Source organism: Mercurialis annua, linkage group LG8 (assembly GCF_937616625.2).
Source record: "Mercurialis annua linkage group LG8, ddMerAnnu1.2, whole genome shotgun sequence".
Lineage (NCBI taxonomy): Eukaryota > Viridiplantae > Streptophyta > Magnoliopsida > Malpighiales > Euphorbiaceae > Mercurialis > Mercurialis annua.
Window position 1 is genome coordinate 8055015 of NC_065577.1, and position 18274 is coordinate 8073288.

An 18274-nucleotide genomic window follows, 5' to 3' on the forward strand; every position below is an offset into this window, starting at 1 on the left:
ACCAAAATGGTTAAGTGTGCATAAATTTAAATAGGAAAAATTTGAAATTAAATAAATTTATTTTTTATTAAGAAAGTCTGTTACATTAAATATCATGATAAACCTTTTTAAAAATATCAAAACTTAACATATTAGGTCCATTGTGATCAATATTTCTAAAATTGTTTCTTTGTAATTTCCTATTTGGTGTATCAATTAATTATTTTTTAAGAATTATATTAAATTTCCATACATGTCATCCATATCAACACCGAGTTTATATCTTTTAGATTTAATAACGAAAAAAAATTAAATTTTTACGACTTATTACAATTTAAACTAAATTTTATAATAACAGCCAAATTGCATTTTTTTTATTGTAATAATAGCCAAATTTGAATTTTTTTATTACAAGCTATTATTGCAAAAAAAAAATGCAATTTGATTATTCACTACAAAAAAACATGCTTTTTGTGACGGAAAAATCCGTCACAAATCCGTCACAAACTGCTATTTGTGACGGATTTGTGACGAATTTTTGTACGTCACCATTTTGGGCGTCACTAATATTTTGTGACGGAAGATAAAATCCGTCACAAATTTGTGACGGATTTGTGATGGAAAATTTCGTCACAAAAACCATTGGTTAATATTAAAGAATCCGTCACAAAGTGGTGACGGCATTTCCTTCACAAATTCGTCACTAATTAGTGAAGGATTTGTGACGGATTGGTAGGAATCCGTCACAAAGCCGTCACTAATTAGTGACGGATTTGTGACAAATTCATACCAATCCGTCACTAAATTAATTATATAAAATTTAATTTATTTTATTTTTCTATGTCTGATATATTAAAATTATTATTCTAACAAATATAATGAAAATAAAAAATAATTTATTAAAGAAAACCTAGCAATAGAAATGTTACCCATTAATTTGAAAAATATATTACTTATAAACACTATTATTTCTAAATACATAAACACATTGTAAGTACTGATTAAAATATAGACAAATAATAAACTACTAATACAGGGAAACATCGTACAAAGATTAAAAAAATACTACTAATACATAGGAGCCATTGACGATGTACCACAGCCGCCAACCTTGATGATTTTTCCTTCATGATTCTAGCCGATACCAATCAATTGATAACACTTTTCCAATCATTGAACGAGCCCCTCATATATCTTTCATAGTTTCAAACAATGGAACTACTTGCAATTCACTGAACGAGCCCCTCACATATCTTTCATAGTTTCAAACAATGGAAATACTTGCAATTCACTGAACGAGCCCCTCACATATCTTTCATAGTTTCAAACAATGGAACTACTTGCAATCTGTTCCAACAAGAAACCATAAACATTAATTGTTCAGCATAAGAAACCATCATCTCTTTAGAGCAATTTGCAACCTAAATGAATTTGCAGAGCTTTTAAGCCAAAATTACAAGATTTATGTTAAAGTTTTTATGCCAATACAAGAGTTCTTTGTTTTTGTAATCTTAAACTAATCACATAAATTGTACCCAATGGCACCACACATCTATGCATATCAAAAGAAACACCAAGACATCATTAGAAAGAGCAACATGCCTTTAATGAATTGTATATGATAAGAAAAGCTAAACTGAAAAGAAGCTTTTATGATGGGATAAAATATGATACGACTAAACACTTAGTAATCATGATCTAGTTAGAAGATAAAAAATTATCAAAAATCAGATGCTCCAATATGTAACTCAAAGTTCATATATCAATGACTAAAAAACTAATACAGAAATTTCAAGCATAATCAGCAGGCTAAAGAACCTTATAGGATTACATCATGCGTTTGTGAAACTTGAGAAAGTCACCTGCCTGGACAAAATCGTCCCGTAATGCACAAATATTATTAGAATTGTTAGAATTATGCCTACAATTAAATTCATAAGCAATGAAGTTAAACTATAATAAGCAAAAATGCACTTGAAATTTTGTTATTTTTTGGTGCAGCCTAGATTTATCTAAAGTTTATATGCGGCTTTTATAGCATAACATAGAACTCACCTTAGGCATGCATATCGGATGATCTTTTCTCCATCAAGCCATACAACTGCATCAGCAAGTCCTTTGGCGTCATAGCTTTAAAACATATAAGAAATACCATTTTGCTTTTCAAAATCAAGAATGACTAAGATAAATAGCAGAAAAAAGGAATCAAACACTTACATCATCTTCCTTTTAAAATTAATGAATTTTGATATGGAGGTCTTCTTTACACTTCTTCAAAATTTGAGCTCTATATAACAATAATGTGAGACCATGAGATAATAAACAGACTATTTTGCTTTTTCAAGCCATTCATAAATACAACCCATTAAATTACAATTAAGACAAATAGAAGCTTACCATAACATTAAGCCATACATTGCATATATGTAAAATACAAACTAAAAGATCCACTCTCACATTTATTACAATTCATCAATATAGATCCAATTAATTAAGAAACCGTAGCATTTTACTGAATAAACACATTTAATAAAAACTGAATAGCCGAACCGAGCCAGCGAATGTGATTTGGTTGGGTTTGACACTTGATATCGATAAACATGATATTAGCATCCGAAGACTGAAATCAACATCAAAATATCTATAGGATAACAATTGCAAACATTTCAAGCCCAAAGTATTTTTAATTTTCCATGTTCTACAAGTGTTTCTTTAAACGTTCAGTTTCTCTCTAGTCAACTTAAACTTTTTTGTTTGATGAGAATATAGCATTTTCTGCTCAAATAAATTTAAAAACAATAAGAAGGCTCAAGAATCACAACAAGTAGCCAAGAAAGCACTAAATCATTACTTAATCACATAAAGTAACTGCAAAAAGCAAAGCAAAATCGAGTTCAGCAGATAACATATATAATATAATTTAAACAACAAAGCAAATTCTTCACAATATAATTTGTCAACAGCGCAAATCATTTCAGAAATAATAATATTCAATTCATCCAAATCAATTGAAACAATTGAAAAAATACCGTGAAATGGCTTGAAACAATTGAACAGATACCGTGAAATGGCTTAAAACAACAAACTGATTCAACTTACCAGAAAATTAGTTTCAATTGATATTTGGAGGTTACTGAATCAGAAAACCTAATTCTATTTAGAAATAGAGAAGAGGATATCATTAATTTGGCGAAGAGAAAAAAATTGTGAAGAGAAGAACATAACTATATACGAAGTGTTTGAAAAAATCAAGAGAAGAAAGTTGTAGACATAAAAAAAAATTGGGGACGAATAGAGGAAGTTGAAGACGCCACCTGATAAGCAAACAAAGAAGGCGGCAAAAGTAGTGGCGGAGGAACAGAGTTAGCGGTGGAGAAGACGAAACGACAGTGGCGGAGAAGATTAAACGGCAGTGGCAGAGAAGTGCTATGTAAAGAGGAGACTTATTCTTGGGCCAAAAACCCTAACATTAAATTAGTGAAAACTGCATATGTACTAGAAACCCTAACATTGAAGTGAAAAGAGACGAAACGGAAGCAGCACAAACCCTAATTCTTTTAGGAATAATTTGTAACAGAACCAAGGAATGGACTTTGTAAGGAAAATAATAATTATTTCTTAATAAAATTGTGACGGAAATAACGAACCGTCACAACTCCTTCACAACTTTGTGACGGAATTGTTACAGATAGTAGCAATTTGAATACTTGTAACGGATTTATCCATCACAAATATTAGTGATGGATAAACCGTTACAAATCCGTCACAACTTGTGACGGTTTTGTGATGGAAATATCTGTCACTATATTTGTGACGTAATTGTGACGGAAGTTTCAGTCACAAATATTGTGACGGAAATTTCCATCAAAAATCCGTCACGAATTTAAAATCTGTCACAAAACCTTCACCAATCCGTCACAAATTTGTGACAGATTTTTTCCGTCACAAATTTCCGTCACTAAAACAAGTTTTTCTAGTAGTGATTATTATAAAAATTATTTCTAATTATTTAAAAACCATCCACCCTACCATCAATTTGGAAATTATTAATATGGTTAAAAGTTAACTAAATAAGCAATTTTGATAAGATCGTAATTTTTGTACTTAAATGTTGGATGGATTTATTTTGCGGTTTCCAAATTGATGGGAGGAATATTATGTTCTTTCTATATTATTTGTGTTTTCTTTATCAACGCATATGTAATTGAATGTCAAGTTGGCACCAAAATGGTTAAGTGTGCATAAATTTTAATAGAAAAAATTTGAAATTAAATAGATTTATTTTTTATTTAGAAAGAAATATCATGATAAACTTTTTTAAAAACATCAAAACTTAACATATTAGGTCCATTGTGATCAATATTTCTAAAATTGTTTCTTTGTAATTTCCTATTTGGTGTATCAATTAATTATTTTTTAAGAATTATATTAAATTTCAATACATGTCATCCATATCAACACTGAGTTTATATCTTTTAGATTTAATAACGAAAAAAATCAAATTTTTACGACTTATTACAATTTAAACTAAAATTTTTAATTTTTATAATAACAGCCAAATTGCATTTTTTTATTGCAATAATAGCCAAATTTGAATTTTTTTATTACAAGCTATTATTGTAAAAAAAATAATGCAATTTGATTATTATTACAAAAATGATTTCTAATTATTTAAAAACCATCCACCATACCATCAATTTGGAAATTATTAATATGGTTAAAAGTTAACTAAATAAGCAATTTTGATAAGATCGTAATTTTTGTACTTAAATGTTGGATGGATTTATTTTGCGATTTCCAAATTGATGGGAGAAATATTATGTTCTTTCTATATTGTTTGTTGTTTTCTTTGTCAACACATATGTAATTGAATGTCAAGTTGGCACCAAAATAATTAAGTGTGCATAAATTTAAATAAAAAAAATTAGAATAGAATTATTTTTGTTTAGAAAGTCCGTTACAGTAAATATCATGATAAATGTTTTAAAAATATCAAAACTTAGAGGCCGTCTGGTTCAAGGTTGAGAATGAGAATCGGAATAAGAATTGAAATGAGAAGGAATGAGAATGGAAATGATTATTTTCATTTTTTGTTTGGTTCAAAGTATAGAAATAGGAATGAGTAAATTTAATAAAAATATTATTTATTAAAAATATTTTTTATATAAAAAAATAAAAAATAAAAAAAATATTAAAAAAAATATTTTTTTATTTTAAGTATATTTTTTTTAAATTTAAAAATTATTTTTTTAATAATTATATATTTATTATTTATCATTAAAATATTTTATTAAATTTTGATTACCATTCTCAAAAGTTCATTCCTATGGGATAAAGGGGGAATGGGTGATTCCCATTGAGCGGTAATCACATTTCCATTTTCTAGTGTAATTTGACAAAACAAACACAAACAATGGGAATTATTCTCATTCCCATTCCTATTTCCTCCTTTTTTGGCGAACCAAACGGCCCTTAACAGATTAGGTCTATTGTGATCAATATTTCTAAAATTATTTCTTTTTAATTTCCTATTTGGTGTATTAATTAATTATCTTTTAAGAATTATATTAAATTTCAATACATATAATCCATATCAATACTGAGTTTATATTTTTTAGATTTAATGACGAAAAAAGTCAAATTTTTACGACTTGTTACTATTTAAACTAAACTTTTTAATTTTTATAATAACAGACAAATTGCATTTTTTTTATTGTAATAATAGCCAAACTTGAATTATTTTATTACAAATTATTATTGCAAAAAAAAAAATACAATTTAGTTATTATTATAAAAATTAAATCTAATTACTTAAAAATCATCCACCTTGTAAATTTTTTTCATTGATATTATGACCTAAAAAAAAGTTTATTTTTACCCCATTTTGTATAACTAGTTTCGCATTACGTGCTATGCACGTGGCTCGTAACGTAACTCTTCAATGTACATATTAGTAAATTTATTATAATTATATCAATTTTTTATTTATAATTAATATTAAATTAATTAAGAATTTTTGTAAAAATAAATATAATATATTTAGTTATTAATTTTTTACTGAATTTATTCTTCTTTTGGTTTTATAATGAACATAATTAAATAATTAATTTAGTTTTATTAATAATATCTTTAAAAATAATAAAATAGAAATTTAAATAATAATATGTTGACCAAATACAGTATTTTAATTTTATAGTTAAATCAAACTAAAAGATAGGTATTCCTACTAATTTGGAGAGAATTTAGTTATTTTTTACATACTAAAAACTAAATTGGAGATAATTTAGCTACCTATTCTAATTAGGACTTTAATTACAATAGTGATTAATTAAATAACTAATTAGTTAATGACTATAAAACCTTTATTTAGTAATGAACTGAAAAGGGTTATTCAGTAAATTTGCCTGTCCCCCCCCCCATCCGTGCTTTTATATATAGTATAGATAATGTTTCATCTCTACCCTTAAAAAAATAAGCACGCTTATTTGTCCACCCTGTCCGCCATGTCAGCTAAAAATACCGCAATTACCATATTATCCCTGTTGAGTCACCGCTGAACTAACCGAACCATGGTAAGCCACATTTTCCATTACAATACGCTGCGTTTTGTTTTTCCCTCCCTCTAACCCATCGTTCTCCTCATTCCAAAACCTAAAAAAAAAATTCTTGACACAGACGCTAAACCTTCACTTTTGTAATCCTTCAAACCCTAATTAAACCTTCACTTTTATGAAAATTAGCTCGAACCCATTTTAGTCGACAATTGAAAGCTGCAAAAGTTATTGGGAAATGAGTTCTCTCACTGTGTTTTAAATAGCGTCTTCAGGCTGAAATGGGTAAAAGAAAACGAGCACACAATCGTTTTGGCAGAGGAGACCCAAAATTTCTCACTAATTATAGGTAAGAGATTTTAGGTTTTTTTTTTTTTTAAGATTGGTTTGTACTTTGTTTTATCCTTTGAGTAGCCTAGGGTTATTATATATTCTCTGCTGGTTCTTTATATATGTTTTAGACTGAAATAACTAAAAATTATTGACATGATTAAACCTTTGGCTTTACTGGGGTTGTTAACTATTTATGCTCAAGATGTCCTTTACCCGGTATTATACCGGGGCTTGAATTCATATTTCTTTCTCAGTCTGTGCATTGGTAGATTCTTAGGCAAATGCAAACTACAATAGTAACTTAACCTAACTAAAATATAGACGCTATTTTAAGCCGCAAAAAGAAATTTAACTCAATTTGGACCTGAAATCAACCACACCAAATCCAGTTTTTATTTTGGCTAACTCACCTTCTATCCATTACTCTCCTTTAAAAATAATTTCTCTCTTTTGCTATAATCTCTGCATAAACAGCAAATTCCAAAAACCCTAGGCCCTGTTTTCTCATTATTATTATTATTATTATTAATTTAATGAAATTCAATTTCATCCCTTCTTCTTGTTTTCCACTTCTCAGATTTCCATTTCTACGTCGTTAGGGACTCTCGAGATTCGTCCTCTTCCCGCAATCAACGCAACCACCGCAACTCCGGCCTCGTCCGCCGCTGTTACTGGTTCAACATCGCCATCGACTACTGAAGATGACGCTGTTCTTTTTGTGAACACTGCTCTTGCTAAGGACTCTTCTTCGCATTTCCAGTCTCGTCGTTTTGTTGAGTGTCTCGCCGTTTTGCATCAGCTTAAGCAGAAGAAAGAAGACGATCCAAAAGTTAGATATTCTTTTTTTTATCAATTTGAATTACTTGACTGTGAAATGTGATTTATTACTGCAATGGTTAACTTTAACAGAACATGCTGTTATTGTACGTGATTTGATGACATTATGAGCTATTTCATCTATATCTAGGGATTTATAGCAATTATACTGTCAAATTTGGCTCCTGTCTTCAGTAATTTCAACCAATTTACTGAAACCATGTCATAGTGGCTACGGGAGCTCGGAATTATTTAAATTCCAGAATATTTTTTCTCATCAAACTGGTTGATGCCTTAATTTCTGCTATTTTGACTTCCATCCGACCAGGAATATGTCAATTGTCTTGTTAAGTTATGAGCACTGTAGTTTGTTTCCGCTTAACCATTTTATCTTTCCCCATGTGCTCAAGTACTGTCACAATACTAAATTGGTCCATACCCAGATAGTTAAATCATGTTTTAGTCACTAGCCTGTTGTTCAAACTGCTCTTGTTGACTTTTATTCACAGTTTTTATCGGATATCAGTTGTGCTAGAAGATGTTCGATGAAATGTCTGAGAGAAATAATGGGTTTTTGATGTTAAATCCAATCAATCTTGCTCGTTATCCGGATGCGGATGTTTTAACTTCAAGTGATTCAGTTGTACCTACTGTTGTTGATGACAGGTTGGACGTCTGTCACGAAGGTGAAGACTATGTTAAAATAGTTAATGTTTACTTTTAGTGAACTTATGCACGCATGATTCTGTTTCATTATTCCAACAGTCTGCATAGCTCTAAATTTGCTTTTGGTTCTTAGTTTTCGTTCTCTGTTTGGCATTTTAAGGCTGTAGACAACATTTGTTTACTCCTAATTATTTCTATCAATCATGATTGGTGCTGTTCATTTCAGAAAGATGTCTTAGTGCCAATTCAAACTGAATGGATCTCATCTAACACATGAATCACTATAATCAAATGTTTAGTCAAGGTTGTAAAGAATGTGGATAATATATGTTTCTGTGAATGTAGTCTCTCATTAGTGCACCTTAATTGCATTTCCATATTCCAACTTTGTCTTTGCCGGATTTGTAAAGCTACCTATAGCATATGCTGACCATCATTTCACTTATTTTATTTGGTGTATTATGCCCAAGTTTTAACGTAGTAATGTTTTTTTTAATTAAGTTATTTCACTGAGTAGTTGGCTATTAAATTTATTAATTTTGATTCTATTATATATGTTAGTGTGTTTGTTTTGTTTTGTTTTGATGATTTCACTGAGTAGCGGACTTGTATATGCTTTCTAACTACATGCCCAGAATAGGAGGAGCTAGTGCCGGAAAGAGGTGGAACCACCGTGGACATAGAGGAACAAAGTTTATGAGATAAGGAGAAAAAGGGTTTAAAAGAAGGAAACCCAGTAGAAAGAGAGTGATAACAAGAAGAGGGTTTGTGTCTAAATTTGAAAGAACTAAGAGTTTGAGAAGATCATGGGGAAGAAGTGAGAAGGATGGGGGTAGAAGAAGGGCTGAATACTAATGAAGAAGAAGAATATATAAAATGAGAGATGTCTAACAAAACTGGCCCCACTTATTTTAATTATTATTTGCCACATAGGCTATTTTTTGCCATTATTTTGATTTCTTTTAGCGGAGGTTATCTTCTGTTAACTCTCCGTGTCACAGGGACTTAAATTAGAGGTTTTTAATAATGTAGGGAAGAATTTTATATTTTTTTAATGTAGGGACTCAAATTGGAAAAAAGTTATATTGCAGGGACCCAAATATGCATTAGGCCAAGCATTTATTGGTCATAGGTGTAAATATATGCCATACATCACTCCGTTGATTGACTTATTTTGGTAAATGTTATTAACTTTTTCCTTTATTTTCATTTTGTATCTGCAGTTCTTAATGAGTCTATCTCCCTTCAAGCAAGACATCGACGAGCTTCTTAATGAGTTCGGTGAGGTAACTATTTTCTACTTAATTCTTTCATTTTTTAATTGTATTTTTAGCTGTTTTTGATTGTTTAATTATTTGACTAATAGCTGTGAATTTTGCGGTGTAGAATGAGTTAACAAAATTTGCTGAAATGAAGAAAGTTTGGTATTCTAGAAGGTTCAGTTACATCTTTGATGCTATGCCTTCCAACAAATTGGCCCTGTTTATGCAATCTCTTTATGCTCATTCAATTGGTAACCTAATTTATTTAATTTATGCTTTTAATTTAGTTTATGTTGTGCAATTTACAAACTTATTTTGATGATACGCAGGTTACATGGTGAGTAGTAATGCTCCTTTGTCTCGAAGATTAGGCGGCTTGTATTGCCTTTACTGTTTACATGAAACTCAACCATTCAAGCCACCTTTAAGAATCTATATATCTCTTGGTATGTTCCCCAGGCTACTGCATCAAACTTTTTAATTGATAACTTGACGAGCATAAAGTGTATCTTAGTAGTTTGTAATTAAAGCTTAATCGAGTTTAGTTAAAACTATTGTCATGTACTATTTTACTTGAGATATTGTTCTGTGGATTGTTTCCAAACCACCATCAAGTAGAAGCTGCCAAGGTTTCTTTTTAATAATTGCAATGCGATTATGATCTATGATAGATTTTCTTTTCTTTGTTTAATTTTGGTCTTTCAATTGATCTGAGCATGCTTAATGATTTTTCTTCTATCTATAGCTATGAATTGGGTGGTACATACACAATTGAATTTGTTTTTTTCCTTTTTAAATTTTTGGAAATTTTCTAGAAAGGTTATTTGTAAGGTTATTGGCTCCAATGACACAGTATGCTAAAATGTGCTTTTATTTGTTTTAATCCCTCTCTTTCTTGGAATCTCATTCCATGCATAACCTCGCAGGAGAGCTAAAGAAACTTAAGCAGCTTGTGATTGATGCAAAAGCTCAGGGTATAAAAGATGTTATCAGTTTGGTCAATAGAATGCTAGAAAAGAACATGTTTCTTTTTGGCGCTGTGGACATAAATGAAGGCTCTACTACCCAGTTAGTGGACGAACTCACACAATTGCAAAATGATCGCGTCCAGCATGCATATAAAAAGTAATCTTCTAACCTAATTTTCTACTCTAGCTTGAGCATATCATATTCATGTAACCACTGTATCTTTTCATTGCCTATTGATTTCTTGCTGCAGATTAATTCCTGAGACTTACCTTAAACAATTCCTCTACATGGACTTGGTAAGTCATTTGACCACAACCAATATATTTATAGAGAAAATCGGCATATGCATAGTCCAACTATGGGAACTTGATAGTGTGTGATGATACATGTAATCTAGATTCAACTAAATGTTTTTTTCCCCTTAGCTTATTTAGATGTCTCACTCATTAAGTCCAGAAATTATTCATTCCAATTCCAATGAAACTTAGATGTCTCACTTATATTAGTCTTACACGGTGCATGTAGTTTTTCTACTTCAATGTTATAATTAATTTACTAACTGGTTATATTAGTACTCATATAACTGAATACTTTTAGCAACAATGAAGATATTTTGGTATAGTTTCTATCGACCAATATACTAGGAAGACTTTGAAATAATTAGGCGTTAGTGATATTTATAAAGAAAATCAGTGATAATTTTTTCCGATTTTTCTCTTTGAATAAGCCTGTGGATTAAGCAGCATTTCATTTAAATTTTTTATTGTCTCATTTATCAGGGTAGCGAATTCGATCTTGATACAATGAAGAAAATGTCAACAGAGTATGCAAAAACCAAGAAGCAAGCCATCCAAGGTAACTTTCCCCATTTAACTTTTCATGTAGTAGCGGTTTTACCACAATTAAGCATCAGTTCTTCAAATTATTTTTTATTTATCTAAGCAAACCAAAACCAGTGCTGCTCAAGAGAGCTTCTGATTACTGCTAGTGCTAATATCCAAATTTAGTTTACCTATGAAAATAGTTTTACAAGCTTTCAGCTGGGGAATTTTATTATAAGCCACATTTTGGAGGAATTTTTGAAGTGTTTAATTCGGAGTTGCTTTGGTATTTTCTGATTTCACTTGTTGCATCATGTGCTGCTATTAAGTTTCTTTATCTTTTTTTTTTGGGTCATTTCTGCAATTTGTTTCTGTTGTGAATTTTCCTTTTTGGAATCTCGAAACCTGAAAGGTTTTTATCTTTAAATATTTTTGTCGCCACCGGAACTTTAAGTATTTGAGCTCTCATAACTTGACCTCATCGTTCTGTTTGTCCAAATAATTTTAACGATCTTTATTATGTTCTTGTTTAACAATTTATTTCTTCCTTTTTGTTTGAAGAGGCAAGTAAGGTGGTGAACATTGAGGACATACAGCACATATCAGATGATAAGGAATTTATTGGAGATATAATGGATAACATCAGAGAGAACTGGAATGTCCAGAAAGAGATGTTCTATCAGCAGACAGGATTGTATCAGCATCCAGCTCAAGAACAAGACCATCAGCATCAGAACCATAAAGAGAAAAATGAGGACGGCGATAATGATGATTTTAGCCGTGAATTAGAACTGCAACTATATGAAGAAGAGCCACAACTATAGAGACAAGAGGATGAAGATATAGGTGGAACTGAAAATGCAACATTTTCACAATCTGCTACAAGAACATTGACAAGTAACAACAGGATAATGAAGAACGTAGTCACCGAAACAAGGGAATTAGGAAAATGGTTTAGACTTCAAACGCACTTGACTTGAGATAAGCCGTTGATGGACATATTGGAATATGCTCGATATGAGTTATAATTAGGTACTTTGGATAAAACTGGGATTGGTTGTAGTGCAGATTAAGGAAATATTAAAGAAGAACGGCAGTCGGTAAACAAATTGATAACTTTATATAAATACTATTAACAGGTTGATTTTTTCTACCAGGCTGTCCTCTCAAGTTTTTGTTGATAACTAAGAAACTTTTGTGAATGAAATATTTATCAAATTCAATTTCAATACATATTCTGATTGGTGTTTTCGCTTTGGTTGAGAAATTTATATTTCTTTAACTATGTAGTGTTTATAGTTCTAATGTTTGGGGTTGTTATGATCGCAGATAGCAATAATGGTGCAAGAGCAACACTTGATGCTCATTGGTTTTAGGCCTAAAAAGCTTTCAACTAAGATCATCGCTCACTATGCTGGTTTCATCCTTATATCCCTCGTCCAACTTCGATAGTTTTGCTCCTCCTTTCACTTCATACATTAGCCCATCAATGGCACCATCGGCATTATACATGGCAATGAGTCCCAAGGGTGCAAAGCTGAACCCAAGTGCTAACACCTTAATGGGCGTCACTGTGAATATGTCATGCTCAAGGACTTTGAGTAGGGATGCATTATAAGGGAGAGAATAAGCTCAGTAGTTTGGTGACAGTAAATATTATGTTGCTGCTTCAGCAATGAGATGGACATCACGATCCTTAAAGGCGCCTGTTAATGCCTCAGATTTTGTTTCGTGGAATGTGTTCTTTCTTTCAACACTATTCCAAGCTGCTCCTTGACAATTGTAAACTCCTAAAACGCCTGTGTATTTGTTATTCATATTCCATATCTTCAACAAGCTGCTAAACACAAATTTCTGGTAAGAAAATTTACCCGCATATAACTTTCTATGCTTACATCCTGTGTTGCATAGAAATTTTTCAAGTCCTACATTTCAACGTATTGGTTTTGTTTCTGGAACGCATATAAAACTCTAAATTCTATATAAAAAATATTGATTCGGCCGTGTTATATAACACCCATCAAGAAAGATTTAGCTACTTGTCTTGCAGTTCTTACCTAACACCATCACGAGTTGGATCGGAAAATAAACAGTCACGGGTTAGCCGGCTAGGCAAAAGAGCACAAAGCACGGACCCATCAGGCAAAACCAGCTTCTTGAGCAAATTAAAAATCATGCTTCCCAGGCTCATCACTGGTCATAAAAGCATTCATCAGATGATCTAACATAAAAATAACATCACGGTTGCCATATATACGAAGAGAAAATGGCGTTTTTGCAACATTAGGAGTACCTAACATAGTCGGACCAACGCTAATAGCTCTAGCCGAAGCATGATATTCGGCAGCTGGATGGAGTGAATGAAACATGTCCCAATCTGCCAGCATAAATTCTCCTAAAAACACAATATTGTATGCCACAGCTGCTATATGGATTGTGTGTGATACGAGTCCCTTGGGAAGAAATCATCTGATGCTCTTACTACAGCCGTCTGTTTAGAACTGTGCCATACACCAACAAAACATTATATCAAACCTGGGGTTAAAATATTTTAGCATTTAATCAAAAATTACTTTTTTCAACAAACAACATGAGATAACTAAATGCAGTGTATATAGTAATTTTTAAAATGAAGGGGAAAAAAAGTTCAAACCTATATTTATGGAGGTAATAATAATTAATTCAAAATTTTAACCCAACTCCAACTAGAAATTCTAATTATTTAGCCAATTAGGTTCAGAAAAATAAAAAACTTACCAGTATAATGCATCAATATTGTGACTCATGCAAGCAATGCATCCAGCTTGATGATATTGCTTTGTCAATTCTACCCTTCCTCCTAAGCCCCCACCCAAAGTTTCCAATATACACTGCACGTACACCTTAACTCCATTTATACCCCCAGACGCTAGATAACTATGCAACTCATTATAAAAAGAGTGTTTATCCCACACAACAGATGTGCCACGTCATTTTTACAACAAGCCAATAATTATTTGCGATAGGGAATCTTAATTTATTGCTTATTTTTTTATCATTAAACATTTGCACATGACCAACGTCTTATTGGTTTGTTGCACGAATGACGTGGCGCAGCCGTTCCGTTGTATAATTATTCTTATAAAATTTATAAACTTCTTTAGGATTCATCAAACCTAACCCCTGCATTGCCAGTGGATCGCTTTTCCATGTTGGTTCATTCTTCATCACCCTTTTTAACACTGTTGGATATTTCATCAACGATCCATATTCCTCCATCTCCTTAACTCCTGGATGGACCCCACCCCAGTATCCTATGATTGCATGCCACACGTACACGTATCTCAACCCGTATTTCTCTTTCGCTATGTTCACTATGTTCTTTATACCCACCGTTGGATCATCTTTCTTCTGAAACTTTTCGTTTTCCTTTAGTCCAGTCAACCTAAGTAACGGCTGAGAGTTGCTTTCATCTTGTTGTGAACCTCCACCGACGGATTGCCATCCATCATCGATGATCATAAATCTTGGAGTAGTCCCACCGTCGGATAAACTCTTTAGCCCATATTCTAGACCTTCTTGCGTAACTTCATGGTAAAAAAACATCCCAGGTGCACCATCCAAAATAATTAACGATTGCAGGCAATTTTTTCTCATGCCGTTGACAGAACGTCTTTGAGTGCAACTTACACTATTAGAAATACATGAATTGGCGACGGGAATTAGCGACGGAACCATTTTCCGTCGCTAATTTGGCTAATCACCGATCTGAACTGGCGACAAATTGTTTATCAATCGCCAAAATTAAGAGAAAATATTTGCCGACGGAACTTCCGTCGGTAATCCGTCGTTGTTTTGGCGGGGTGAAGGATGGAAGAATTGATGCGTTTTTATTTACCAAAATTAGCAACGGATAGTAATATTCCGTCGCTAATCGCACAATTATATGAAACGCAAAGTTTCATTAAACTAATTAGCGACGGAAATTGATAGGCGGTCGCTAATTAGTTTAATGAAACTTTGCGTTTCATTTATCTTGATTTTAGCGACGGAATTACAGTCCGTCGCTAAAATCAAGATAAATTAAACGCAGAAGCTTCTTCCTCTTCCTCACCATTTCAGAAACCTAATTCTAAAAACAAAGAACTGCTGCCGCCGGTCACCCGCTGCTCCATCTGGTCCACCGGTCACCCCCGTCTTCTTCCATCTGCTGCCGCCAGTCTCCCTTGTTGGTCTCTTTCTTCCTCTGGTCTCCCTCCTCCGCTGGTCCCCGCTGCTCCTCCTCTTCCCTGCTGCCGAAGCCAAACCGCTGCCCACGCCAAGCCGCTGCCGTCCTCCTCTCACTGGCCACCACACATCTGTAAGTTTTTTTTAATTAATGTATTTGTTATATGAATTTAGGGTATTTTTAGGGTTTAATACTGTTAAATTAATTGAATTGTTAGGTTAGTTTAATTTATACTATTAAATCAGAATTAACTTAGGTAAATTTATATTTAATTAGTTTAGTTAAATTATTGTAGGGGTTAATTTAAATGTTAATGAAATGGAATTGTTAGTCCCATTTATTTTGTTCTAATTATTGATTTTGGATATTAATATAATTAGATTTTAATTAGATTAGGTTTAAGTTAAACTTCTAGAATTAAATTATAAAAATTTCAGATTATTACATTAGGTTAGTATTTATATTGATTTAATAGATTATTTTAATTAATCCTTAAGTTTATTTTAATTAGGTTAGTATTATTGGATTAGGTTAGGATATTTTGTTTTATTTTATTTTAGTTAAAAAAATAGAATAGTTTATTTAAATTTATTAGATTATTAATTAGTAAATCTTTATTAATTTTCTAAAAATAGTAATAAAATTAGGGTCATTTATAATTAGATTTTTATAGTTAATTATGAAAATTTGAAATTAGTAGAGAATATTATTAGTTTTTTAAGTTGATCTATACAATTAAAATTGCATTATATTATTATAATAATAAAAAATAATATAATTAGATTATAATTATTAGATTATACTGATGTTCTTTAAAATTAGTTGAATAGAATAGTAATAAAAATATTATTTAATACTTGTAAAATTAAGAAAAAATTGACATAATTCATGATGGTTGTAATTATATAATGAATTGATGGAATTGGTGTATTGGATATCTTTGAATATGTAATATTTTGCTTGCAGGATTTCCCTGAAAAATGGTTGATGCTCATTTTTAAGGGAAATGCTGCCAGATTTCTGTTAATAATTAGAATTTTTTTTAGTAGTACTCAAAGTAGACATTCAATTTGTTAACTTGTAGTGCTCTAACAGACTTATTTGAAACTATTATTGTAGGTTTTGTCCTTATTACGGTTATTCCTATTGTCGTCTATCCACACCGTTTTTACCATCCACATTCTCTTCTCTCTTGCGGTTATGCTCTTCAACAAGTAAGTGTTACTGCATTTTTGTATTTCATTTTAGTTTGTTATAGTAAATTGAATCACTGTTAAATTTAATTAAAAAAGATTTTATTCCCACCGAATAAATCTTACCTAACCGTAGAAACCCGTCCCGTGTGTTCAAGAGATTGAACGACATGGGATTGTACGTGTGTACAGTTCGTAAAACTGTCGTCCTCTGCGTAATTTGATCACGAAAAAACATATATGTATGGATATGGTATAGGAATATTTGGTAGTTTTCTGGCGTATGTTCTCCGGGTGGCTATTTAATATAGGCTGTGTAACGCTTATTCCTTACGGAATATATAATTAGCGTTACACACCCTATATTATATAATGCACCTGGAGAACAACGCCGGAAGGCTGCCGAATATTTTTTTCGTATTCATGCATATATCGTGATCGAATTATGGGGCGCCAGTTTTGCGAATGGGATAAGACCCTACCCTTTTAGCAGTCAATTACATTGACTTTGCTACGTTGAGCTTATGAATCAGTACCTAATTGTACGTCCACCAGAAATGAATCCAGACCACAGTTGGATGTATACGAGGCATGACAGAGGCTTCCTGCCACCAGATTTTTTCTCTAATCTTGAAGAGTTCGTGAATTTTGCTGTACAACATCCCGAGTGTATGAGTGGAGAAGAGATAAAATGCCCATGTTCTAGGACAAAATGTAGAAATACGAATTTTCGAGATGTAGAAGTTGTGAAACTACATGTCTTGCAGTCTGAGTTTGTTCCAGATTACAATGTCTAGATTCACCACGGTGAGGTGAATGTCCCTCCTGTAGTTCAGCAGCCGGCTAATGAATACGATTACTATAATGAGGGAGGGGGAGATTTAAACTCTGGTCAGAGAATGGTTATTGATGCTGCTAGTCCCGAAGTTTTTGAGGAAGAGACCCTGAATGACGAAGCTCGGAAGTTTTTTGATATGATGAGTGCGGCAGAAGAAGAAATATGGCCCGGAAATAGCAGACACTCACCCATGTCCGCATCTGTTGAAATTTTGGATATTATGTGTCGACATCAGGGGTCGATATCTTTGATTGATAACACCTGCCGTTTATTACAAGAACTGCTTCCAGAGAACAACAAAATGCCGATTTTTTTGCTAATATCAAGAAGCTGGTGAAAGGTCTCGGGTTGCCAGTCGAGGTTATTGATTGCTGTTTCCACACCTGTATGATTTACTGGGGGGGCGGATGAGGATTTAACCCACTGTAAAGTTTGCACATTTCCTCGGTGGAAACCTGTTACGAAAAGCAATTCGTCCAAAAGAAGGGCTAACGTTCCGTACAAAAAAATGTTTTATTTCCCTTTAACTCCGAGGCTGCAAAGATTGTACGCTTCCAAAGCCACAGCTAAACATATGACATGGCACGCTGAACATGAAATGGAAGACGAGAAGATGTGTCATCCTTCTTACTCTCCGGC

The 18274-nt window shown here is 32.2% G+C and overlaps 2 protein-coding genes, 2 long non-coding RNA genes and 1 pseudogene across 8 annotated transcripts; 1 reads left to right on the forward strand and 4 right to left on the reverse strand.

The window, feature by feature from the left end:
- Positions 1–944: 944 nt before the first annotated feature.
- LOC126659876 (uncharacterized) lies at positions 945–1861 on the reverse strand. The gene is made up of 2 exons (XR_007635133.1): positions 1798–1861; positions 945–1326 (listed from the first exon to the last, which is right to left on the reverse strand). It is a non-coding gene; the product is annotated as an uncharacterized LOC126659876 (long non-coding RNA).
- Positions 1862–2033: 172 nt separating this feature from the next.
- LOC126661455 (uncharacterized) lies at positions 2034–3636 on the reverse strand. Of its 2 annotated transcripts, XR_007635667.2 has the most exons (4): positions 3294–3636; positions 3079–3132; positions 2197–2266; positions 2034–2109 (listed from the first exon to the last, which is right to left on the reverse strand). It is a non-coding gene; the product is annotated as an uncharacterized LOC126661455 (long non-coding RNA). The 2 variants fall into 2 exon arrangements; XR_007635666.2 differs by having other exon boundaries at positions 2197–3132.
- Positions 3637–6586: 2950 nt separating this feature from the next.
- On the forward strand, positions 6587–13319 carry LOC126660675 (uncharacterized). 4 transcript variants are annotated; one of them, XR_007635411.2, is made up of 11 exons: positions 6588–6879; positions 7441–7692; positions 8189–8365; positions 9569–9631; positions 9732–9858; positions 9937–10053; positions 10534–10732; positions 10827–10872; positions 11356–11431; positions 11959–12497; positions 12727–13319. XR_007635411.2 is itself a non-coding variant. In XM_050354282.2 (10 exons), the coding sequence occupies exons 3-10, from the start codon at positions 8339–8341 to the stop codon at positions 12219–12221; spliced, it is 918 nt and encodes a 305-aa protein (XP_050210239.1). In that variant the 5' UTR covers positions 6588–6879; positions 7441–7692; positions 8206–8338; the 3' UTR covers positions 12222–12664. The 4 variants fall into 4 exon arrangements, 3 of the variants coding, with proteins under 3 accessions (XP_050210241.1, XP_050210239.1, XP_050210240.1); XM_050354282.2 differs by lacking the exon at positions 12727–13319 and having other exon boundaries at positions 8206–8365; positions 11959–12664; XM_050354283.2 differs by lacking the exons at positions 8189–8365; positions 12727–13319 and having other exon boundaries at positions 11959–12664.
- On the reverse strand, positions 12787–13464 carry LOC130014753 (probable galactinol--sucrose galactosyltransferase 6). Its single transcript, XM_056104103.1, has 3 exons — positions 13455–13464; positions 13089–13295; positions 12787–12968 (listed from the first exon to the last, which is right to left on the reverse strand). The coding sequence occupies exons 1-3, from the start codon at positions 13462–13464 to the stop codon at positions 12787–12789; spliced, it is 399 nt and encodes a 132-aa protein (XP_055960078.1).
- A 98-nt stretch (positions 13465–13562) lies between these two features.
- Positions 13563–15551, reverse strand: LOC126661553 (probable galactinol--sucrose galactosyltransferase 6; annotated as a pseudogene).
- Positions 15552–18274: the final 2723 nt, after the last annotated feature.